The sequence below is a fragment of the Nomascus leucogenys genome, chromosome 5, assembly GCF_006542625.1.
Source record: "Nomascus leucogenys isolate Asia chromosome 5, Asia_NLE_v1, whole genome shotgun sequence".
NCBI classification, from domain to species: Eukaryota; Metazoa; Chordata; class Mammalia; order Primates; family Hylobatidae; genus Nomascus; species Nomascus leucogenys.
In genome coordinates, this window is record NC_044385.1 from 122,203,172 (window position 1) to 122,229,627 (window position 26,456).

Here is a 26,456-nt window from a genome sequence, read left to right on the forward strand (position 1 = left end):
CCTCTCCGCAGTCTTCCATGCCCTGCTTTCCTTCCCAGGACATCAGGTCCAGGTTCAGAGATGACAAACACACCCACACACACTCACACACACAACACACTCATATACACAACACATACTCATACAACACACACTCATACACATTCACAGCACACTCCCATTCACTCACAACACACGTACACTCACACAACACACTCATACACACAACACACACTCATACACACTCAAAACACGCTTTCATACATATACACTCACAACACACATACACTACACACTCAAGTACACTCACACACACTCAAAACACACCCACACACCACACACACAACACACTCATGTACACTCACTACACACTCACAAAACTCATACTCGAAACACAACACACTCATATACACTCACATATACACTCATACACATAGACTCACACACTCATGTATACTCACATACTCAAAACACACTCATACAACACACACATACACTTACACACAAACACTTGTATTCTCACACAACACTCATACACACACACTCATGTACACTCACACTCACAACACACCCACATATACACAACACACTCATGTACACTCACACTCAAAACACACCCACACACCACACACAACACACTCATGTACATTCACTACACACAACACTCGTATACTCGAAACACACAACACACTCATGTATACTCACATATAAACACTATACACTCAGATACACATATACTCAACACACACACCCATGTATACTCACATACTCAAAACAGACACAACACAAACACTTCTACTCTCACACAACTCTCATACACTCACAACATACAACATACAACACACACACTCATACACACACAACACATACAACACTCATATACACTTACAACACACAACACACATCACATACACTCACACACAACACAGACTCACAACACACCTATGCCTCCCACACACCCACAAAACATGTACACTCAACACACAAAACACACTCATGTACACTCACACCCACATACTCTCACAACACACATACACACTTAAGTACACTCACATATACTCACTACACACAATACATGTACACTTACACACACTCATGTAAACACAACAGTCACATACACAACACACGTACACTCACATACAGTATACACACAACACAGTCACATACACTTACATATACTCAACACACAACACACTTATACACTCACATACATACACTCACACATGTTCACACCCAACACTCGTACACTCACAACACACACACTTGTACACTCACACACTATACACTCACATAAAATAACACTCATTTACACACACAACAGTCGTGTACACACAAAACTAATGTACACTCACAATACACACACCACACATGTACACACATACACTACACATATACACAATACACTCGTACACTCAGTATATACACTCACAACACACTAATCTACACACAATACGCTCACGTACACACATACCTGCAGTACACACACCCACAATGCACTGATGTACACTCACACACTATACACATACAACACACGTACACTCACAACACCAACACACATTCATGTACACTCATACACATACACCCACAACACTCATGTACACACACACAACACACTCACATATGATCATACACTTACACAAAACACTCATGTACACTCACATACTCACATTCACATATGTTCATATGCACAATATCCTCATGTACACTTACACTCACACTATAACACACCACAGCACTCACTCTCACTACACACCACACTCATGTACTCTCACACACAACACACTACACACAGAGGACACTCATGCACACAACAAACTCACGTACACTCACATATACTCACAACATACTCATACACCACACATAATACATTCACTACACACAACTACACTCACAACACGCATGCAACACAAACACACTACAGACAACACATATGCACTCACAACACACTTGCACACATACATACACTCACTACACACCTGCATGCACACATATACACACTTGCACATATACAGTTACTACACATTCATACTTATGTACTCAACACACTCTCACGCACACATGCACATTCTTTGCTATTTTGTAGCAGCAAGCGGGCTTAGCCAAGGGTAATGGCCAAGTGGCCTGAGGTATTTCATGGCTCAAAAGTCCGGTCAGTAGGCAAGAATGCCGTCGTCCCCCTCGTTTAGAATGCGTCTGCTTTAAAGGTTAGGTGCCTGGCACTCACGCTAAAAGGCTGACACACGGCGTCTCCTAAGCCTCCTCCCTCTACTGCCAGAAGCAGCTCCGGAGGGCACAAGACTCCTGCAAGACTTGTTCCTCGTGGTTCTTCCATCTCCATCCTCCTAAAGGTCGCTCACACTTGCTCCTTTATCTTGAGTGCACATATGAAGGCTGTGCGCGCTCTGGGAAGGGAAGGAGGGAAGAATTCCTGTCCTATCCTATCAGGAATTGGGGACAGAAAAGCTGCTAGGAGGAATAAATGAAGGGAACTTTTCAAACATTGTGAATTTGAGACATAAGGGTTGTAAGGGGAGAGAATGGCTTGAATTTTCATTCCCTTAATAAATATTTATTGGTGCAGACATGGTGCCAGAACACTGTGTACATTGATTGAACTGAAGCCCTAATGAGAAAGAAGCAAACAAAATTACAGTTCATTTGTATGGATAAGCAGAAAAGGAGGAGGGCTCGCTGGTAGAGAATGCTGGGGGTTGCATGTGGGTTGCAGGGGTGGACCTGGAGTCCTTATGAATGAGGTGAGTTAATGTGTGAAAAGCACTAGGACATGGACAGGCCAGCAGAGGCAGAGGCTGGGACACGCACGAGCTGTGTGTGTTCACCCAGCAATGTACACAGGGTTGTGACTAGATCACAGAAGCCATAGGTCATGATCAAGGTCAGAGTTTCGGCCATGTCCCAATAAGATGGAAAAGCATGGAGGGGCACATGAGAGAGTGATAGGATGCTGTTTATGTTTTAAAAAGATTCCTCTGGTTGTTGTCTGTGGGATATAATGGAGTAAGGCAAGAGTGGATATTGATAGATTAGGAAGTAAATGCTTTTATGATATTTTGATAAAAGGTTGATGGTGGCTCAGATGAGGGAGCTGAGATACAGGGGAGTGGATGGGGTTCAGGGCAGATATGAAAGGACTTGCTGATGAACTGGATGTCAGTAAGCCACCAATACTCTACTAGGTCACTAATTCATTTCTGAGACTGAATGAATTTGTTTGTAGAGTTGATAATTTTTAAACATGTCACAGTTTTTATTCTAATACTTCCAGTGATTTCAGGAAAGAGTCTGCTAGGTTTTGGTTTTAGATTGCCAGTTGATAGTACCATTTATTAAAATGGGAAGAATTTGATTTTGAACGTGTCAAGTTCCTTTAAGAAATTTAAAGGTGAGGCCAGGAGAAAGGTGGATATATGAGCCTGAGGCTCAGAGGAGAGGTTGGGCTGGATGCATAGTTGTGGGGGTCCTCAGTCTATAGATGACTGACAGACACAGGAATGGATGAGACCACAAGGGAGAGGGTAGATGGAAAGAAATATCCAGCTCTTGGAACCTCAACATACAGAAGAGGAACATGGTGGGCAAAGGAGATGGAGGAAGGAGTGTTTAACAAAGGAGAGATTGGTCACATGACTTGAGCACTGCTGAGAGGTAGAAGAAATTGTCTTAGTCCATTCTGGCTGCTTATAATAAAATATCATAAACTGGGTGGCTTACAAACAACAGAATTGAATTTCTCACAGTTGTGGAAGCTGGAATGCCCCAAATCAAGGTGCCGGCAGATCTGATGTCTGATGAGGACCAGCTCCCTGGTTCATAGACCGTGCCTTCTTGCTATGTCTGCACATGGCAGGAGGGTGAGGGGTCTCTCCCATGTCTCTTCTTATAAGGGCACTGATTCCATTCATGAGGGCTCCACCCTCAGGATCTAGTCACCTCCCATAGGCCCTTGGAGGTTAGGATTCAACGTGAATTTTGGTGGGACACAAACATTCAGACCACAGCAACAATAAAGGCAAAAAGTGACCATTGGTTTGGTAATATGGAGGACACTGGTGAGAGTCTGCAGGGGAATGGGTTCAGGAGTGGACAGAAGAAGGAGGGAATGAAGAAATATCCACAGTACTGTAAAGAAGTTTAGTTTATGAGACCTAAAATGGAATACTTGAGACTTTCTTTATCAATTGACTTGTCTTATGCAGTTTTTGCATCTATTAGTTTTCGGTAACTGCTGTAAACAGCTATAAATTACTATAAACCCGTTGGCTTAGAACAACACACATTTATCCCTTTATAGTCCTGGAGGCCAGAAGTTCCAAATCGGTTTCACTGGGCCAAAATCAAGATGTTGGCAGGACTGCCCTCCCTCCAGAGGCTCTAGGGGAGAATCCATTTCTTGACTCTTCCATCTTCTGGTGGTTGCTGGCATTCCTCTGCTGTGGCCACATCAATCCAATCTGCCTCTGTGGTCAGGTTGCCTTGCTCCTCTTCTGTCGGTGCTAACTCTTCCTCTCTCTTACTTGAGCGTCTCTTATAAGGACGCTTGCAACTGCATTCAATCCAGGAGGGTCTCCCCATCTCAAGATTCTTAACTTAATCCCATCTGCCAAGCCCCTGATTCCTTATAAGGTGACATTTATAGGTTCCAGGTACCTCTGAGAGCCATTATTCAGCCACCTATACTCTACTAGGTCACTAATTCATTTCTGAGACTGAATTAATTTGTTTGTAGAGTTGGTAATTTTTAAACATGTCACAGTTTTTATTCTAATACTTCCAGTGATTTAAAAACCTCTATTAAAATATTTAAGTGTAATATTCATTTTTCATAGAGAAATGGTGATTATGAGCTTCTAATTAATATTTGAGACAATAATAAACATAACTTTCAAAAAAAGTTCAACTAATAGTTAACAGCAGGGTTGGGATTCTCTTGTTAACACTGCCACCAGTGAGTACCAGGGTCAGTCTTTATTAATTCTGAATAGATAGGATGTGTATGAGTCAAATAAGTGAGACACATAATGTGGTGGTATCATGTTGACCTTGCTGGCTCTAAATTTATTGCTGTAGACATTATTTAATATGTATAACTAAATTATTTTAGCATTTAGGTAATTTAATAAAATAGTCTATATGTGAGCATCAATAAAGAGAGAACCATAAGTTATACATGTGTGTAGTTTAAACAGAACCACTTAAATGCCTATTTTGGGGATTAAATATATTCAGAACTCTATCTGCGTCTAGTCCTTAATCTGGGTGAATTCTTACTCACCCTTTACGAGAGGCTTATTTGGGACTTCCTCCAGGCAGGCTTTCCTTGTCCAGTCTCGTCATTTCCTGTGCTTGAACCTTACTTTGCCCTTCTGTTGTGTCTGTCTATCCCTAAAACACTGTATCTTATTTATCTTGGAGCCTCTGTACCTGGCATTTCTTTTACTCTGGGCAGAGTTGGTTCCCGGCTACTCTGTACAGAAACCTGGAGACAAGCAGAATGGCTGACGACCTGCCGGAATTCTCTACCCTCCTTCGGGCAGGCCCTGCCCTCCACACCCCGTCTCACAGGGAACACAACAAGAAAATCGAATTTGCTGGTAGCCATCCCTCCTAATTTAGCAGGTTTCAGTCATGCAGACTTTTCCTACAATAAAGACTGATTTTTATACAAAAGCCTTTTGTGCACATACTTTTTAGAAACAAACACATTTCACTCACTGGCTTTCTTTAAAAAAAAAAAAAAAGAGCTTGTTTCTGACAAATAATTCACAAATGTAAATGAAACCTACTAAAATTAAATGTACTCCTTTTCCCCAAGGATATCATTCCTAAAACAATTTCCAGACCTTTAAGGAAGTACTTTCAGACAGGGTGAAATCAGGGAAAAAAATATTGTGCAATACATATCGATATGCTAAGTCCCTCCGGCATTTGATCTTGTGACAATGGTCAGAACTGTCACAGCTTTTGCAGGCCTCTGAAAGGCAGGTTGAGACCTAAGTGACTCAGGTACGGTCTTCCTTGGTGTTGCTGCATTTGACATCCTTCTTTGGGGGCTGTTACTAGGATCTTCCTGGAACACACTGCAGAAAGCACTCTGCTAACATGTCTGAATTAAGTCCCAGCTCCAAGATTTATTAGCTGTATAACATTGGGGAAAATCATTGAACTTCTCTGGTTTCTCACTTTCCTCATCCTTTAAATGGTGCCATAGAAGTACAAGGCTCGAAATATTTTTAGGCATCTCAAACTCATTGATACATAGATTATTAATTCACACTGTAAATAAACATGTTAAAACTATTTCCATTCTAAGATGGCTGAGACAGAGTTACTGATGAAAAGAGTTGGAGTGATACAGATTTCCCAGATATTGACTAGAAATTGTCTTTGCCTCCTATTTCCACAAATATTTTTCTATTAATTTTTTAAAAGCCTATTTTCCTTCATCTATTGAGCTTTAAAGCTATTTGCTTTAATTGTAACCAAAGTGACAAAGTGGAGAGAGGCCACCCTAGGTCAACGTGGCATCATCCATACCAACACTGTAACCATCCAACTCATCACCGAATAAGATGTACTCACCACTGGATGAAGTGGTGTTCCTGGAAACATAAATTGCATCTGCTGGGCAAGCATTGCTGCTGCAGTTTTTTGCTGAATCAAATTGTTCCTTCCATTAATTTCTAGTTGAGTTTTTAAGTGTGTCGGAGGGTGAAGATACTTGCAGTTCTCTCTTGAACAACGGCCCTGTAAAAACAAGTTTTGGTTTTAGGACTATTGTCAGTAGCTTGCAACTCCAAAGTCAACCATTGAACAATCACTTCTTATATACAAAAGCAAGGATCCTCTGTGTGTGTGTGTGTGTGTGTGTGTGTGTGTGTGTGCGCGCACATGCTCATGTGTTTGTTGGGGAAAAGTGAATCAAACATTACATGATTATCAAGGTTGCTTGAACGTGTTAAGTAGAGAAGCTTCCTGAGGATTTTTCCCTCCCTCCCTCCCTCCCTCTCTCTATCCCTCCTCTCTCTCTCTCTCTCTCTCTCTCTCTCTTTCTCTTTCTTTCTCTCTTTCTGTCTCTTTCTTTCTTCCTTTCAGATTCTAAACCCTGACAAAAGATTCCAAAGAAGTGTGACTGCTGAGAGAAAGGAAAGCTCCTTCCCCTACACAGTACGGAAGGTAATCAGAAGGGCATATCTACTGTGGGCTATCAGAAGGAGTCTTTGAACTTGCTATACGCTTGTTTGTACATGCTAGAGTGATGTCCAAATATGAATAATTATGTAATAAATTTGTGGAATAGAGAGTAATAAGAATTTTTAATGTGTGTTCCAGATTAGCTGAAGACATTCTTTCTTTCAGCTTATGGATGAAGAGGCAATAGTAGTGCAGGGGTAGACATTTCTTGGTCATATACACATAGATGAAATTCTCAGGCTTGAGCTCAGATAATCATCTGCAAGTGATTACTTTGCTACACAAAAGCTGTCACTCTATATGCCTGCCTTGCCCTCATGACAGGAGTTCCTCCCATGACAGGAATATCAAATATGATGTCATGATGTGACATAGTGAAGAGTGTTTATGGCTAAAGTAATATTTGGATGCCAAAGCTGGTAAAACAAAGGAAAATAATAATTAGGTGACAGCATACATAAAACCAGCCTGGAAGGGTAATTGCATATGGCGGTGTTTATAGTTAATCCCCAAGTTTTCAAAACTACCAATTGAAAGAATTACATTGATGTGTGAATTATACGCTTTCTGGAGAAAGAAGAGCAAACTATGAACCAGTTTGAGTATCATACTTCCCTAAAGAATTAGTCCATTTGCAGCCAAGAAAAGAGAGTATTGATTTGTTTACCAGATATAAAAATAATTTTAAAAAGCAAGTTTGGGGGATCTGGGGAAATGAATTTGTTTATAGTCATCCTAATTCTAAACATCTGGAGTTCTCACTCTGCTTCCCACTAATTTCATCCGCACTTTTGGCAGCTCAGACTTCCTCTCTGGAGTTTGAATCTTCCCCCACCACCATGGAGAAGGGCAGACATGGGTCCTGTGTTCAGTCCCGGGTGTCTGTGCTAATCAACAAACGCTGTCCTGAGGATCTACTGTTAGCAGCATTAATAATTGCATCACCCTCTTTGAGGAGGATAACCAGGCAGGTGCCAAGCACACCAAAAGGAATATGTCCTTGTTTGCTGTTAATAAGAGTCTATAACAATGGGTAATGCCAGCATGTCTCCTTAGTCTCAAGTTCATATTACTGATGTTTCTTTCAGCTTCCTATGTATACATGGACATTCTAGGCAAAGTATTGGAAAATCTATTGTAAAGATAGAGGTGAAGTGGTCTCTAATCTAAATCAAAGTAGTATAGGAATCTCTCTTTTCTCTCTTCATTTGCTTCTCTTGCAAATCAAATCTTTTTAACATTTTTAATCCTAAATCTCTTTGCTTTGTGACTAGCCAGGGTCCCTCCAGCCCTGTCAACTTGCTTCAGGCATCTCTTACTTTACTTCCTTCCTTTGACAGTTGCTTGTCTCTTTGTTTGTTAAAATCAAATCTCCAAGAGAGCATTCAGATTGAGCCAGCTCCTACAAATTCATGTGCGCAAAGTCTTTGAATTGGCTGCCTTTATATCAGGTGGCCAAATACAGTTCTATCATTTGTGATGTGAGGTGTCCATGAGGATCAAAACATAGTCACAGCCCATCAGCTGGGGTGGAGGAGGGTTACACAGAATGCATTTCTTGTTTAGAGGATAAGCCACCCCAGGCTTCTCTAACCTCATTCTAAAATCTCTTTAGCCACAAACACTGCTCTTGGAAGCTGACACCCAGAAAGGCTCATGTATTCAAAGTGCACAGATGGGTCTAATGGAGAGACTTGGGAAAGCAGAATTCCACAAAATGAGGATAGAATTAATGAAATGTCCGCATTTCTACCAGTATGGCTATTATATTGTATTCACTCATATAATTGTCAATTTGATCACTAGTTTTTTAATGTAATGCTTTGTGGCTGCATATACACATTTCAATTTGGCTGGAAAAATACAATTTTATAAATGCTCTTATCTCTTGATAAAACTGGGACTCGTAGGGAACCATATAAGCTATTTCAGCTAATAGAAAGTATTTTACAACATTGAATTAGTAATTTATCAATGAAACCTTCTTTTTTTGTGAGAATTGCTGTAATTTCCTAGTGTCCTTACTTACAAACTTGGAGTAAAGAATGTTATTGATCACCTACATGCCAAGCAATTTATATATGGTCATCTCATTTTCTCCTTATAACAGCAATAATGATCCCTATTTTTACAAAATAGCAGATGGGCTCAGAAGATTAAGAAACTTTCCCAAGGCCATATAACTGGTAAGTGGTAGAACTAGACTTTAAATCCAGACCTACCTGACTCAATTACGTAACACTGCCAAGGTATTCATTAGCAATAGTTAAAATCCAGGGAGGATAAAAATCTATGATGATCTTTCGTATAATAATAGGATGCATACCAAATTTTAAATATAATAAGATATGTATATATAGGGATTTGGGAATGGGAAACAATTATTTCCATGGACCTATCCATTGGTAGGAGAATAGACGAGTAATCAAGCTCACAGGTTCTGGTCTCATAACTTGGCTCAACCTTTTCTTAGCTGCATGACTTTGAGCAATTACTTGATTTTTTTCTTCATCTGTTCAATGAAATAATTATTGTATCTTCTTCTCAGGACTGTTGTGTGATTAAATGAGCTAACACATGCATAAGGCTTAGAAAAATGTCTAGCACATGGTAAGCGCTGAGTAAATGTTATTATCAAAAGAAAGAGAAATGTTTCTATATGATATTTCATTTTCAGTAAGTACAGAATCATACATTTAGTAGTATTTTGACCGGCTCTTTGATTCTTCCACAGAATAAACTTTCACACCAAACATGTTAAAAGCTACTTAATTGTACTTATTCAAATATTTTATGTTTAAAATTATTTTCAATTTTACAGGGTATTTGTGTAAGTGTCCACATTTTAAGAGACAGCCCTGAACCCTAGTACAATCTAGTATTAATATTTTGAAGAATTATGCACCATGGATGTCTGAGGCACACTAATTCAAACCCTGGGAGACTCTAGGTAACAGAATTTTAGGAATGGATCCTATAGGATTGTAAAATCCTAATGGAAAAGCTATTGTCAAAACAAAAGAAGCTGTTTGACACAGTGAACGATGTGTAAGGAAGTTTTTGTTAAGGCATAAGATTTGCCAGGATATGCATCAGTGTACAAAAGCTGTTGGTTATCAAAGCAACTTGTCATAGCCAAATGGTACAGGGCAGTGTGCAGAAGTGTAATGCGTCTTTGTGTATCACTGTGAAACAAAACAGAGGTGTCAAAAATAGTGTCTCCTGATTTTAGTCCAAGAAATAAAGAGAAAAATGTCTGGGAAAAATCTTCCTTGTGGCAGCTAGGATTTATTTTTTGCTTTGTTTTGTTTTAACTCTTCCTCCCTTTTAGTTCTTGGTAACACACTATTTCTGGAGAGATCAGGGAGGGAGGGTCCAGTGCCTAGTGGCAGGGACTGGTGCAGCTTCTGTGGGGTGGAGACGGAGATGGGGATGGAGAGTGCCATTGCAGAGTGCTTGTGAAGAGCCTTCCAGGAACTGGGAGCTAGGAGCCTCAGCTAGGGCCAGTCAGGTGGGCTTACACCAGGGACCAGCTCATGGGTCACATAAGCCCTCAGGGCCTTTGCTTATTCCACGTGGGACTTGCCAGGTATGGAACCAGCAGGTGGTCATATACTTCCAGACTAAGGTCTCATTCATTCTTTCATTCAACAAATATTTCTTGAGATTCTACTATGTGCCTTGTGCTTAGTGCTAGTTAAACAAAGGTGAGGAAAATCAAGACATCCTTCTCCCTTCATGAAGCTTGCAGTCTTGTGGGGAAGACAGATGTTAACAAAACATGTCTAGTTACAAGTTGTGATACATATTCTAGAGAAGAATGCTGAGAAGGAATGGTGGGAGAGGGTCAGAATTGAGATCAGGGGTCAGAGGAGATCTCTGGAGAAGCGACATTTAAACTGAGACCTGAAAAATGAGTAGGAACTTGGCAAGGGAGTGAGTGGTGGTCAAAGTGTGTGTGTGTGTGTGTATGTGTGTGTTGCATGTGTGTGCATGTATGTTATATGTATTGTATGTATTGTGTGTCTGTGTTGTGTGTGTGCTGTGTGTGTAGTATGTATGGTGTATGTGTTGTATGTGTGTATGGGGTATGTGTTCATGCTGCATGTGTGTTGTGTGTGGATGTGTGTTCTGTGTGGGGGGGTAGGTATACTGTGTGTGAACAAGGTGTGTGGTACATATGTATGTGTGTATTGTGTGTGTTGTGTATGTTGCATGTGTGCTGCATGTGTGTGTGTGTTGTGTGTGTGCTGTATGTGTGTGTTATGTATATGGTATAGGTGTTGTAAGTGTGCATGGGGTATGTGTGTATGTTGTATGTGTATTGCGTGTATCATGTGTGTGTACTGTGTGTATGTATTGTCTGTTGTGTGTGTTTGTGTTGCGTGTGTGCTGTGTTTTTTGTTGTGTTTGTGTTGTGTGTGTGCTACATGTGTATGTGTGTGTTACGTATATGGTATGGGTGTTGTAAGTGTGCATGGGGTATGTGTGTATGTTGTATGTGTATTGCGTGTGTGTATTATGTGTGTGTACTGTGTGTATGTATTGTCTGTTGTGTGTGTTTGTGTTGTGTGTGTGCTGTGTTTTTTGTTGTGTTTGTGTTGTATGTGTGCTACATGTGTATGTGTGTGTTATGTATATGGTATGTGTGTTGTATCTGTGCATGGGGTGTATGTGCATGTTGTATGTGTATTTTGTGTGTTGTGTGTCTAGTGTGTGTGTGTGTGTGTTGTGGGTGTTGAATGTTCTTTAGAGGAGGAACATGTGCCAGGAGAATGTCCCATCTGGGGGCAGGCACGCAGCTCTCTAAGGCCCACACAGGGAAAGGGTGTAGGGAGGAGTATGGGGAGTGACAAGAGGTGAGGCAGGAAGTAGGAGGCAGAAGCCAGACAATGGGAGACCAGCTAAGGGGTATGAACTTCCTGCTGTTGAAAGTTTTTAAGCAGGAGAATAACAAGATCAGATTTGTGCTTTATGCTACATTTAAATCGCACCCTGATTATTACATTTCATATTTCTAATTTGATTATAGTTTGTATTGTTTGGAGACCACCTCTTTAAAAACAATAACAGAATTCTGATGGAGTCGACGTTGGATTTGTACAGTTTCTACTTCCAAGAATAATCTGTACTCCAGGAATATTTAGATTAGGGATGATGGCTAGAATCAAGTTCGAACTTCGAGCTGAATTAAATTTATTAAAATCAGCAACCATGAAAGATTCTAATACAGAATACTCATGTTGATTCTCGACAAGAGGAAGGAAGATGCTAAATAACTGTAATATGTACTTGACAGAACAACAGATTGGTGCTATTGGAATTACATGGCCATTAAATTACATGGCATGGGATAGAATAGGTGCAACTTTGGCTAAGGAAAGACTTCAGAATCAGGTTGCTGTGAGAAAGAAAAAGCATAATTGAAGGATGAGATTTTCTAATGGCTTCTTTTAAAACAAGTAATTTTTGGAATCTTTTTCTAGTATGCTCCTAATTGAAAAAAAAATCAATTAAAATATGGGCACAAAACAGAAAACATTAATTAGAGGACTATTAAAGACTCTCCCATTAGCAATAGTTTTTGCCCATAGGAATAGCTGTCAGACAACTGCATCCCATTAGTTTTTCATGGGAAAAGCAATGGATTTCTATGATCTACAGTTCAGTTAACCGGCCCCAGCCATTGGTATTCCGCTGGAATAATTTGAACTGTGTCTTTACATGGGCTGAGTCACTGACTGGCAGACTCCAACAAAACTTTTCTTGGGGAAAATGATCCTAGTGAAGGGCTGGAATCCCAACCTGATTTTCTGAATTTTGCCTCTTCCAGTGCCACCTTGGCAGCACTTGCTGCTGTAGGTGCATGATGATACTTTCAAGCAAGCAGGCCAGGCTGCGGAATGGCGAGTGCTGGCCCTAAGGTTTAAGGGCAGATGGTATGTGCTTTAGACGCAGCCTTCAGGGACACTTTGAGTCCTGGAGCCTGCTTTAGACCCCAAAGCTGGCCACGGAAAATCATGGAAGAGCCTCTGAAATTCCTTGCATTCCACATGGCTGAGGCCAGCTTGGTGAAATCCTGAGGTCAAGACAAAGGCTCTTGCTCTGGAGTTACATTTCAGAAGCCTGTTTTGTCTTGCAACCTCTCCTGGAGAAGCAGTGTAAAAAAAAAAAAAAAAAAAAAAGAGTTAAGGGAACAGTCTCAGAACTGGACTAATTGGATTTAAAATGCAGCGATGCTGTTCTTGGGCACCTTGGGCAAGTGGGACCTTGTGGCTTCCAGTTGCCATTTCTGTGAAATGGGGCTAAGAATAGTTTCTACCTCATAGACTTTCAATAAGGATTAAGAGGTAATGCATATAAAGTGTTTTAACAGTTCCTGGCACATAGTAGGCATTCCCTAAGCTTCATCATCATCATAATCATCATCATCATCATCACTATTGACACTTTCTTTTCATAGTAGGTAAAAATACATGGTATTGAAAACAACTTCTCTAATACTTGCTCCATTTCCTTATCACCGTGCTCCTCTCTGGCCTACCAAGCTCTTTAACCCTTTGCTATTCTTATTCTGTCAGTGCCAACTTTGGTCATTTATCTCTTCAAACAGCCTCAGATCTGTTTTTCTTTGATATCTCCCCTGCTGAAACTTGCCAGGGCTAATCAACATGGCATGACTTATCTAAAGTATAAAGCAGCTATGTATTATGGTTGGAAAATCCCAGAATTCTGGCTGTGGCTTCATTCCAAAATGGCTATATGAACTTTTTTTTTTTTTTTTACAAATAACATAATAGTCTGTGCCTCAATTTTCTCATCTGTCAAATAGGGGTGATCCTATTCCTATATCTCAACTCCTTCTGACAGTTGTTAGAGCAGGAGTTGCTCAGGAAGAAACGTAAATTGTTATCTATATTTTTTCCAGATCTATTTTCCCCTTGAATGCTTCTAATCTAGGAAAAGGGGAAAGCCACATGAAGCAACAGTTACAGTAAAAAGTGACACCAGGGACGTATGTTGGCAACGGTCCAAGTATGTTCTGAGAATTATGAGACGTCTACGTGACGAGGCTTAAGGAGATTCAGCAGAAGTGGCGAATTAAGTCAAAATCAATTAAGTCTAGGAGGATTTATTAAGTACCCACAGTGTACACAGCTTGGAAGTGAAAAATTCGATCAAACAGACCTCTGTTTTCGTCCTTGTGCCACGTAAGTTGTTCAGCAGATATTTACTAAGTGACTAAGCTGACTGGGTGTATCAGATGTTCCCAGCCTCAGTTTCCCCATAGTTTCAAAACCTCTCAAGGTCTTTGAAAGTGGGGAAGCAATAAACGCTGCGGTTTGAGTGGGTGAGCTGATTCTTATTAGTCCATTTATACAGGTCTCAGTCACACAGGCCAAGGCCGAGTCTAATATTTGGCCTGAACCTCCTCTTTTTCCTCCCAGTACATTTCCGGAAGGATATGGGCAAGTAAAAGTGTAGGGGAATAAAATGGTTATTTACATCAAGGCTTAATTTACGACATTAACTATGAGACTGAAATAGCTCTACTCTAAGGCAAGTGACAGATTAGGCTTTTGGGTTTCTTTTGAATTTAAATAAACTAATTGAACCACATGAGCTCCTTGTATTATTAGTTCCAACTACCTAATATAGCAAATAAAATGCAACCACATAAGGGCTTCAGAATTCGAAAGAAACTTTCGATTCGGGAGATCATTATAAACAAATGATCACCAGAATGTCTTTTAACATGAATAATTGCCAGTATCATCAAGATTATGCATAAGCCTCTAATAAGCTCTTTCTCTTTATTATTTGGTTCAACATATATTACAATTTATCCTTAACAGTCTAGATATGCAATAATTTTTGGTGAACAGCACAACGTTTTGTACTTATTAATGACAGATAAAAATCGTGTATTTACATTTCTTCTCTGGTGTGTTCTTTTTCTCTGTTGCTTCCATTATATGGAAGAAATGCCTAGGATGATATAAGTAATATTTGGCAGTGTAGCCAGGTGGATAAATGAGGGAAAAACACAAATAGTGGTAGATAGCCACTACTACCTCCAATTTTACCCACCACCACCAATCGCTACGGCTTTAGGAGAGGATAAAGAAAAGTGGGAATGAAGTTATACAGGTAAGTGGACCAAATCAGTTTGCATTTTCTTTCCAAAAACCCATACAAATAGGTGTAGAGCATCATTCCACTGCATCGCCTGGACTATGGGGCAGAGCTCTTCTCTAATGATAGTGCTTTTACCTTTCTTCAAGGGAGTTGCAAATCTGAGTGTTCTCATCTCTAGATTTGCGTTTAGGACAGCTTGTTATCACCTGAGGGCTGGGAAAAACCTTCAGGCCATCACAGGTGCTTTGGGAATAGATTTGTGACTCATTCCTTATTAGGCCAATGCAACTGCCCTCTTCTTTCAAGTACCACTGGCACTGGCCCCTGACATTAATTTTGTGACTATTTTAAATAAACAAAACATAAAAACTAGTAAATGAGGAAGAAAGGCAAAGTAGGTGAATTGTTTGTAGTTTGCCATTTCATAGCATGTTTAAGCCTTTTTAAAATTTTTTATTTTTATTTTTGAAACAGGGTCTCACTCTGTCATCCAGGCTGGAGTGCAGTGGCACAATCATAGCTCACTGCAGTCTAGACCTCCGGGGCTCAAGCAATTCTCCTAGTTCAGCCTCCCAAGTAGCTGGGACTACAGGTGCATACCACCATACCAGGCTAATTTTTTTATTTTTGTAGAGTCTGGTTCGCACTATGTTGCCCAGGCTGGTCTCAAACTCCTGGGTTCAAGCAATCCTCCCACCTTGCCCTCCCAAAGTGCGGGGATTACAGGCATGAGCCACTGCACCCAGTCTTTAAAAAAATTTTTAAATGCATTTTGGTTGGCTGGGCAGTTTCAATTTCTCATACTACTTGTGTCTTATGATGGGGAGAGCTGTTTGTTGGCTTGATGAAGGGAGCAACCCCTCTTACCGATAAGGATTGTTAATTCTCTTAATTTTATTCATTAACTGAAAATGTGCCAGTTAAGAGAAATCAGTGAGACTAAAAATAGCCCATCAGTTCTCTAGAGATTCAGGGAAACAAACTTCTGGGCACCAGATGCTTCATTTGGAAATTATTTTATTTAATGAGAATATAACTGTCTTCTGAGTCACGGGGGTAGGTTGGTTAGTGTGGACCATGATCATATGTCAACCTTACACGAAACCAGTTGTGATGTTAATATCAAGTGTCAACTTGATTGGATTGAAGGATGCAAAGTATTGTTCCTAGGTGTGTCTGAGAGGGTGTTGCCAAACATTAACATTTGAGTCAGTGGACCGGGAGAGGCAGACCCACCCTCAATCTGGGTGGACACTGTCTAATCGGCTGCCAGCAAGGCTAGAATAAAGCAGGCAGAAGGATGTGGAATGAATGACTTGCTGAGTTTTCTGGCCTTCATCTTTCTCCCATGCAGGATGCTTCCTTTCCTCGAACATCGGACTCCAAGTTTTTTGGTTTTTGGACTCTTAGACTTACACCAGTGGTTTGCCAGGGGCTCTTGGACCTTTGGCCACAGACTGAAGGCTGCACTGTTGGTTTCCCTACTTTTGAGGTTTTGGGACTCGGACTGGCTTCCTCCCTCCTCAGCTGGTAGACAGCTTAGTGCAGGACTTCACCTTGTGATCGTGTGAGTCAATTCTCCCAATGAACTCCCCTTCATATATACATCTATCCTATTAGTTCTGTTTTTTAGAGAACCCTGACAGATATACCAGTCTAGTGGCTGTTTGACTTCATAGCGTCTAGATTTTTTGATACCACATTCATTAATGTCTACAGCCGCATGGGTGAATAGAAATCCCACGAAACATTTGTATCTCAGCCTTAGAATTTCTCCTATCAGGGAGGGCAGGCCTTTTCTGTCTGCTTCCCAAACTTCTCCTCAAACCCCAACAGTACCGGAAACCTCATACAATGGGTGCATGTTATCCAGTGATCTTCCTTCCTTCCTTCAACAAATATGTATTGAACCCCTTCCATGTGCCAAGCCCTGTGATATTAAAACGACAATTAAAATAGAGTAATCAATGCCATGATAGGCGGTGTGAATGCATTGCAGGGAGTTCTCCCTAGTTTAGAGGTCAGGGATGACTCCAGAGGATGGGACATTTAACATTTAAGCTAAGATATTTATCAGATTATCTAGTTGAGAGTGGGGAGGAAGGTGGGAGTTAGAGTTGGCCATTTGGAATGAGGAGGTGGGGATGGTTAACGGGTACAAGAAAAATAGAAGGAATGAATAAGATCTACTATTTGACAGCATAATAGGGTGACTATAGTCAACAATAACTTAATTGTATATTTTTAAATAACTTAAAGAACGTAGTTGGATTGTTTGTAACTCAAAGGATAAATGCTTGAGAGGAGAGGGATACCCCATTCTCCATGATGTGCTTATTTCACATTGCATGTCTGTATCAAAACATCTCACGCACCCCATAAATATATACACCTACTATGTACCCACCAAAAATTTTTTTAAATTAGAGTTAGCCATTTGGAGAATTAAAACAAGCCAGAGTAATTGACAACCACTCTATGGGAGTTTAATTGCTGAAGCCTTATAAACACCATCACATGACATCTGTATCCCACAGTTTCCATGGGGAACTGGTTCCAGGACCTCCCACAGACACCAAAATTCAAGATGCTCAAGTCCCTGATATACAATGGCCTAGTATGTGCATATAACCTATACACATCTTCCTATATACTTTAAATCATCTCTAGATTACTTATAACACCTAATACAAAGTGAATGCTAATGTAAATAGCTGTTATACTCTACTGTTTAGGGAATAATGACAAGACAAAAGTCTGACCATGTTCAGTACAGACGCAATTTTTAGCAAGTATTTTCAATCCGTAGTTGGTTGAATCCACGAATACGGAGGGCCAACTGAATGTTTAGTAAATATTGGGTTCTATTTTTATTATCATCGGTCCTTAGCAATTCCAGAAGCTGGTCAATTTTTAAAATAAGTGAAATCTATCCAAAGATACAAAACCTTATTACGCATCTTCTGTTATAGCCTTTTTCAAACTGATTGCAATACTGTATGGTGAATCACCTACCCCCACAGAGGGCTGCCTGGAATTTGGACACATGTATTAAAGACCAACATTTGGTGGGTGTGTTCCCACACAGCTGTGCCGTTTTACTTAAACACTGGAAATGACTTCCATCCCAGGTAGAAAACAGACACTGTCCCAAGCCTCTTTAGTGTCAAGTGTTTTCCCTGCTTCTCTGGCCACTCCAGTGCCTCCTCCAGAGTCCCAGCATCTTCCCCTCCTGGACCCCAGCAACCAAAGAGTTAAGCCCACACAGCAGGGGGTTTCTGAGATTAGCTGTGGTGCACGCTGATTGGCTGCTGCCCACCTGGGAGGTACTTACGGTAAAATATTTTGAATATCACATCATCTTATTATAAATATACTATGACAAGGCCAGAGTGCTCTGGTTGCTGGTGTCGGAGTTGGGAATGCTTCTGGGAAGAAGTGGGAGAAGGGTTGTGTGCCTATGGAGAGAGGAATAGGGAAGGGGTGGGCTGGAGGGGAAGGAAGACTAGGTTAAGAAACACTGGAAGACGGGAAAACAGAGTATCCTATTAAGAGTTCCTTCATTTTCAGCAACACAGGAAAAGAACATTCCTCTTAGGCGGTTTTGGATTTCAGATGCTTCTTGCCTTACCACGGACTCAAGTTCTGATAAACCCATGGTTAATGGAAAATAGTATATGTTGAAAATGCATTTTCAACTTATGACATATTCAATTTACAATGGGTTTTTCCGACGTAACCCTATCATGAGTCCAGGAGTGTGCTGAATGTATATTGCTTTTGAACTGTTCTAAAGTCAAAAATCATAAATTGAACCATTATAAGCCAGGGACTTTCTGTACTTGGTGTCTCAGGAAAGACCTGCATTGCAGTCACGGACTGCAGCAGGGGGAAGCTGCACTTTTTTCAGAAAAAACAGCCTGGGAAGATGGAGGGCACAGCAGCTTGCACCATGGCGTGGGCATTTATGCACCGGCTGGGGAAGACTATGCAGAGCAGAGGTACAGGGAAGAGGTGTGGGCTTTATCCTGCGTCTCCTGAGGGTGGAAGCGGCGTGCCTCCTCCTTTACTCATCTGACAGTTTTGGAGCATCTGCTCTACAGCAGAAACTGGGAAGGAATTGCACACAGGACTGTAAGCTGTGGCCCTGCCCTCGATAAAAATAGCAGAGACTTATATAATGTTGTACATATCATCTACCAGGCAGTTTCTAAGTGTTTCTTAGAGATCATACCCATTTAGTCTTCACTACAAGCTCTTAGCAGAGGTAATGCTAATAATCCCATTTTATAGGATGAAACAGAGGCACAGAGAGGGGGCAATAACTTCCCACGGGCATACAGCTAGTAAGTAAGTGGCAGATCTGTGCAGTCAGCCAAGCTGGCTGGCCTGGGACTGTGTGCCGTCAGCACTACGCAGAGCTGCTTTTAAGAAACTCACGATGGAACTTCTATATCACACCTTAGAAACCATTCTTCACACACTGTCTTATTAGACCTTCGCAATATTCTTGTTTTCTGTTACCCCAATTTAAAGGTAAGGAAATGAGGCTCAGAGAGATTTAAGGTACTTTCCAGGTCATGTTGTTAAAGTCAACCAGGGCTAAATACTGCCCTTCCCTCACCAAAACACGTGCCTTCTCCATTGCCTGCTGTGGTCCATGGGAGACACTATGGGGTTACAGATTTTTGGCTCAATATGTGAGATTTGTTTAAAACAGAATGAGTGACCTTGCATGATAACGCACTCGATGGAGGTGACAGTGGATAGTAGAAAACAGACACTGTCCCAAGCCTGTTTAATGTCAAGTGTTTTCCCTGCTTCTCTGGACACTCCAGTGCCTCCTCCAGAGTCCCAGCATCTACCCCTCCTGGACCCCAGCAATCAAAGAGTTATACCCACACAGCAGGGGGTTTCCGGGACTAGCTGTGGTGCACTCTGATTGGCTGCTGTCCATAGGGGAGGTACTTATGGTAAAATATTTTGATATCACATCTTATTATAAATATACTGTGACAAGGCCAGAGTGCCCTGGTTGACTGTGTTGAATTGTGTCTCCCAATATGTGGAAGTCCTAACCCACAGAATCTCAGCATGGGATCCTAGTTGGAAGTAGGGTCTTGACAGATGTAATCAAGTTAGAGGGAGGACATTAGGGTGGACTCTAATCCAGTATGACCAGTGTCCTTGTAAAAAGAGAAAATTTGGTCACAGAGATCCATGCATAGACAGAAGACAATGTGAAAGAGACACAGGGAAAAGATGGCTATCTTTTTGTTTTTAAGACGGTGTCTTACCCTGTTGCCCAGGCTGGAGTGCAGTGGTGCGATCTCGGCTCACTGCAACCTCCGTCTCCTGGGTTCAAGCGATTCTCCTGCCTCAGTCTCCCAAGTAACTGGGATTACAGGTGCCAACCACCATGCCCGGCTAATTTTTTGTATTTTTAATAGAGATGGGGTTTTACCATGTTGGCCAGGCTGGTCTCGAACTCTTAATCTCAGGTGATCCACCCACCTCGGCCTCCCAAAGTGCTGGGATTATAGGCATGAGCCACCCCGCCTGGCCGAAGATGGCCATCTTTAAGGCAAGGAATGGCTGAGGCTATCAGAGTTGTGAGAGGGGTCTAAAATAGACCCTTCCAGGCTGGGAGCGGTGGCTCACACCTGTAATTCTAGCACTTTGGGAGCCTGAGGTGGGCGGATCATGAGGTCAGAAGATCAAGACCATCCTGGCTAACATGGTGAAACCCTGGCTCTACTAAAAATACAAAACATTAGCCGGGCGTGGTGACACACACCTGTAGTCCCAGCTACTCGGGAGGCTGAGGCAGGAGAATCGCTTGAACCCGGGAGGCAGAGGTTGCAGTGAGCCGAGATCGCACCATTGCAGCCTGGGTGACAGAGTGAGAGACTGTCTCAAACAAACAAAAAACAAACAAACAAACAAAAGACCCTTCCAGAGAACCTTCTGAGGGAGCATAGCCTTTGACCCTTGGATTTTGGACCTCTGGCCTCCACAACTGTAAGAATATAAATTTCTGTTGCTCTAAGCCATCCAGTTTATGATATTGGTTATAGCAGCCTTGGGAAGCAAGCACAGCCACCTCTAACAAATGTTAGATAATGTATTTTGTCTTGAGATTGGCGGTTACACCAGCGAAACACTACAGTCTCCTCCAACACTAAGAGTTGTTTCAGTGGATGTGTATTCTAATTTTTTTCATGGTTTTAGGTAATGAGATCTCCCTATTTGCTCAAAAATAAACTATAACAACCCCTAAATCCCTAACAAGTACGATGATTTTCTACCAGTGAAACTAGTCAGCTTAAATGCTATCCGATTTTTCCCATGGAAGATTTAATAGAAGAGATTTATTTTAGTAAAAGACAAAATGTTTCACTAAAGAACTCATTAGTAATGCATAAAGGGCTACTGGGTCTCTGAAGATCCATTTTCAAAGAGAAATGTTGGGATAATTTTTATATTCTGATTACAGAGAATGACTTTATAAAAATCATCCTTGATATTAAAATTGCATGGAGGAGAAAGAAAATCAGTCTAGCAGAAGGGAAGTCAAAGAAAATGGGTGAATTTGGCCAGCAATTAATTTGGAGTTGCTTTTACAAAGCTAGATAGATGTGCATTGGCAGAGTCTCACCCGTGACGCGGGTGGGGTCATCTTCGCTGGCACTTTGACACACAGAGGGACAGTGGTAGAGAGGAGGACGGGGAGAGGCCTGCTCTATTCAGCTAGAGTCTTCTATCACCCTCACGACCGCCCTGCCTATTCATTCCTTCTCATCAGGCCCAGCCTTTAGTGCCCTTGGTCATTGCCAGAGCTCCCGCCTGGCCAGCACCTCCCCAGTGAGACCCAAGTCCCCAGAACCAATCTTCAAGTGACACTGAATCTTTGCACCAGCTGATGCTGACGCGTGGCCCTAGCTTTGATTAGACAGCTACTCTGTTTCAAGCCCTAACACCCGCCGGCTGTCCCACGTCTTATGCTATAGGGTCCCGAAGGCTTCTCTTTTTGCCTCCGAGTTCAAGGTCTGAGAACCTGCCTCCCTCCAGGCTCCTTACCAGAGTGAAGCTCTGCCTTTTGCCTTTGCCTCCAGAAAACCCTGCCTGTAGGCTGGGGTCCTGTGTCCCCTGCTGCGCAGCTGTTGCTCGCTCACCCTCCCTGAGGGTCCCCATCCAGGGTTTTTCTTCACTGTGGTCCACCCTCAGTAGATATCTGCTAATTTTTCTCAGAATTCCTGCTGCTGCATGTTTCTCCAGTATGTACCGAGAGAGGGCAGAGACCTTGAGACAACACACCCAGGCTCACAGCATCGAAATCTCCATCTCTGTGGCCCAGTGGGCAGAACTAACTCCAGACCCTGGGGTCTCTCCTGGTCAAATTCAGCCCAACTTAGTGAGCTATGACATTACTTCCTCTTTCTCTTAGGACCTGCCTGTAAACTGTGGAAGAAGTCTTAGCCCTCAGCAAACCCCAGCTGTTCTTCATCTGTCATTGCTGGCTGGATACTTAAGCTCTGGGTAGTCCAGAAACTGCTAGTCAAATGTATTTACAAACCGAATTGACGCATTATTATGAAGTCCAATTTTTTATTTTTTAAAAAGGAATTACATATATGGTAATAATACTTGGTAACAGCTTTTGAATGCAGTCAAATACCATTATTATTATTTTTTAATACTCATTAGATGCATGCTAGACACTGTGCTAAGTGTTTCACATGCAAAATCTCAGACAAACATTTGAGAGGGGGAGGTGCTGTTAATATCCCTATTTGACAGACAGAGAACTGAGACCTGAGGAGATGAATGATCTTGTCCTAGGGCGTGCAAGTAGCAAGATGTAGAACCAGGATTTGAACCCAGGCAGTGTGACTCCAAAGCCACTGCTCTTAATCACTATACTTCTTCCACACATTCATATAGTTATAAAAACAAATTATGTTTGCTGAATTCTCACAATGTGCCAAGCATGCCACTAAGTGCTTTACAGGAATGATCTCCTTAGTGTTCACAATACGCCTTTCGGTTAGGTCTTATTTTTTTGCCCATTTTGCAGATGTGGAAACCAAGGCACAGAGAGGTTAGATAACTTGTCCAAAGTGACACAGCTAGTAAGAGGAAGATCCAGACTTGAACCTGCTCAGCCTGGCTCCAGGACCGCCACACTCTCTGAATACAAATTATTGATTCCTACTTTATGTCTGGTACTGTGCTAGGCCCAAGTGCCTACAAAGATGAAAAGCAAACTCTTCTTATCTTTGAGAAACTCTACATACATAAATCTGCAATACATATACACATGAATGGAAGGGAAGAAAGCATGGTAATAAGTAATATTTAAGTATAATATTAGCCAGAAGGATCCATGTAATGTTTCATAAATCATACAGTTTTCCAAATCCAATTAAAGTGATCGAGTATATTTTATAAATATGGTTGGCTTTTAATACTTCAAACTAATAATTGAAGTGAATAACCAAAGTAGGCCACTGCCATCATATCTCCGTCTATTAGGTCAAGACAAGGCACCACTAACAGCCTCCGGGACTGCCCTGTTACAGGGAGATCACAAGCTTTCAGAATCTGCAAATGAGGCACCTGGATTTCAGACAGCCAAAAGGATTATGCATATATAAAATTATCATTTAAGAATTCTGCATGCATACTTTAGGCACATATCAATGCTTTGCTTATGGAAAAAGACTAAAGCCCCAGATGAGGGCACTTCCCTAGGAACAGTAGGGTGGGAGAACTGTCCACCTCCTTCAGATGACCCCAATATGAAACACGTGCCTGTCCTGAGCATGTCATACTTTGACCCTCTGTGGGGTCCACTGGGAGGGTATGCAGTTTTGAGCTATTTTTACAGGATCGATATTTTGTTCATTTTATCCACCCAGTTTTACCTGGTTGCCTCTGTGATCCACAAAGACAGTTCAGCAGCGAAAAGCATATGATCCCTGGCCCTGGAACAGAGTGAAACTTATAGGACCACACGGGACTGAAGCCCAATTGATGTATCATCCATTACAAAGCTTGGCATCTCCCACATCGAGTTACCCAGCCCTAGATACATACCCACCCTGTCTCCTGCATCCCCCACCACCTTCCGTTCCCACTGGCATTGTCAGGCCAGTCCAGGCCATCAGATGTGTGACAGTGCTGCCAACAGATGCCTTCTCTACTTCCTATACCCTCCGCTGCACTCTCCCCTTCATTGACTCCACAGGCATATGTTGCAAGTCTACCTTGGGCCAGGCAGTGTTCCAGGGACATGGGATAGCAAAAACAAAACTCACAAATGGCCCTGTCCACACGGAACTTAGCTTCTAGTTAGGGGAGACAGACAATAAGCAATAAAGATGATACACAAGTTACGCAGCAGAATGTGCTGAGGGCTTTGGGGAAGAACAAGTGGGTAAGTAGGACGGGGAGTGCTGGTGGGTTGGGTGGCCCTTTTTAGTTACATAGGCAGGGCCATTACCACTAAGAAAGTAATTCAGCAGCAAAGACTTTGTGGAGGTGGGGAGTTGTCCTGCCTGTATCCAGATGAAGCACATCCCAGGCAGAGAGAACAGCCAGCACTAAGGACTCGGGAGGACGCATGCCTGGTGCATCTGAGGGTCAGCCAAGAGGCTGGAGAATCTGGACTCCATGAGCCAGGGCCAAGCTGGAAAGGAGTTCTGAGAAACCACCATGGCTTGACCAGGTAGGGTCTTGGAGGCCATTGTAAGAACTTGTTTTCTTCTTTGAAGGAAATGGGAATTTTGAGCGGGGGAGTGATGTGATCTCACTGGTGTTTTAGAAAGATGGCTCTGGCTACTGTGTGAGAATGGGCCGAAGGGGCCAGAGGTGGCATCAGGAGACCAGTTAGGCTGTGGTGGTCACCCAGGGGAAGAAGATGGTGGCTCAGACCAGGCTGCTGGCAGTGGAGGAAGGTGGAGCCAACAGGATTTCCCGACACACTGAATGTGAAGTGGAAAAAGGACCAGTCAGGATGATTCTAAGGTTTTGGGCCTGAGCCCCTGGAAGGGGATTTTTGTCATCAATCGAGATGCAGAAGGCACGGCTCAAGCAGATGTGGGGGAAATAGCAGGAGTGGCATTTGAGATGCCTATAAGACATTGAAAGAGAGGTGCCAAGCAGGCTGTTGGGTCCAGGAATCTAGAGTCCAGGAGAGAGGTGTGGTCTGGAAGTCACTGGCGTATGAAAGAAATTGAGAACAAACCCTTGGTTATGACCATGAGTGTATCTCTCTCCTCCACTGAACCCTCAGAGAACTCCCATTCTTTCCTGAATCACATCCAACTGCCTCACCCACGAGCAAGGCCTTCCACATCCTCACCCACGAGCAAGGCCTTCCACGTCCTCACCCACGAGCAAGGCCTTCCACGTCCTCACCCACGAGCAAGGCCTTCCACGTCCTCACCCACGAGCAAGGCCTTCCACATTGCCAGAGAGTGAGCTTCCTTTCCAGTCCAAGCCCTGCTTTCTTTTCATGCTGAGGTCAGTTGGAGTTGGGAAAATCCAAAGACTTATGCCTTCCTTCCTCATCTATGAGTTTGCTCAAGCTGTTTCCATTCCTCTATTTTGGTCCCCTGACCTTCCCTCACATGAATGACTCTCTGACCACTTCCAAGCTTCCTTGAGAAAGCATCTTTTCCCTTCTCTGCATGTCTCTAACAATCTGCACCTCTGGGGCAGCACTTAACCCCTAATGCCTGCTATTAACCATTATCAATATCAGTATTAATGTCAGATCCCATCTTGGGCCTGTCTTGTAAGTTGCTCATGAGCAGAAGCTCTTTCCTGCCATTGGGAATAGCCAGTAACGTAGAGCCCGGTGCCTGGAAGAGAGCAAGTGCTCAGTGCTTGCTTAACAAATGAATTTTTGGAAGACACAGATTTCAAAAGCCAAGACTCTTGTAAACCTTGTGGGATGAGATCTGGAGCGAACAAATATACCTTGATAATTATTTTAACTGCTTTAGAAGCTATTTGTTTTCATTTTAGGATCCTTAAATAACAGAAATACATGTGATAATTTAATCAAAGTATACGTAGGAGGCTTTTTTTCCTGTAAGACAAAAAATACTATTTTAAAT

At 42.1% G+C, this 26,456-nt stretch overlaps 1 protein-coding gene across 8 annotated transcripts in view; it reads right to left on the reverse strand.

The window, feature by feature from the left end:
• The window catches only part of MBNL2 (muscleblind like splicing regulator 2), a 173,603-nt gene that overhangs the window by 54,535 nt on the left and 92,612 nt on the right, over positions 1-26,456 (reverse strand). For all 8 annotated transcript variants that reach the window (XM_004088157.2, XM_004088156.1, XM_030813576.1 and 5 more), the window contains exon 3: positions 6,580-6,744. In XM_004088157.2, the coding sequence (XP_004088205.1) occupies positions 6,580-6,744 (165 nt within the window). The remainder of the gene's footprint in view (positions 1-6,579; positions 6,745-26,456) is intronic.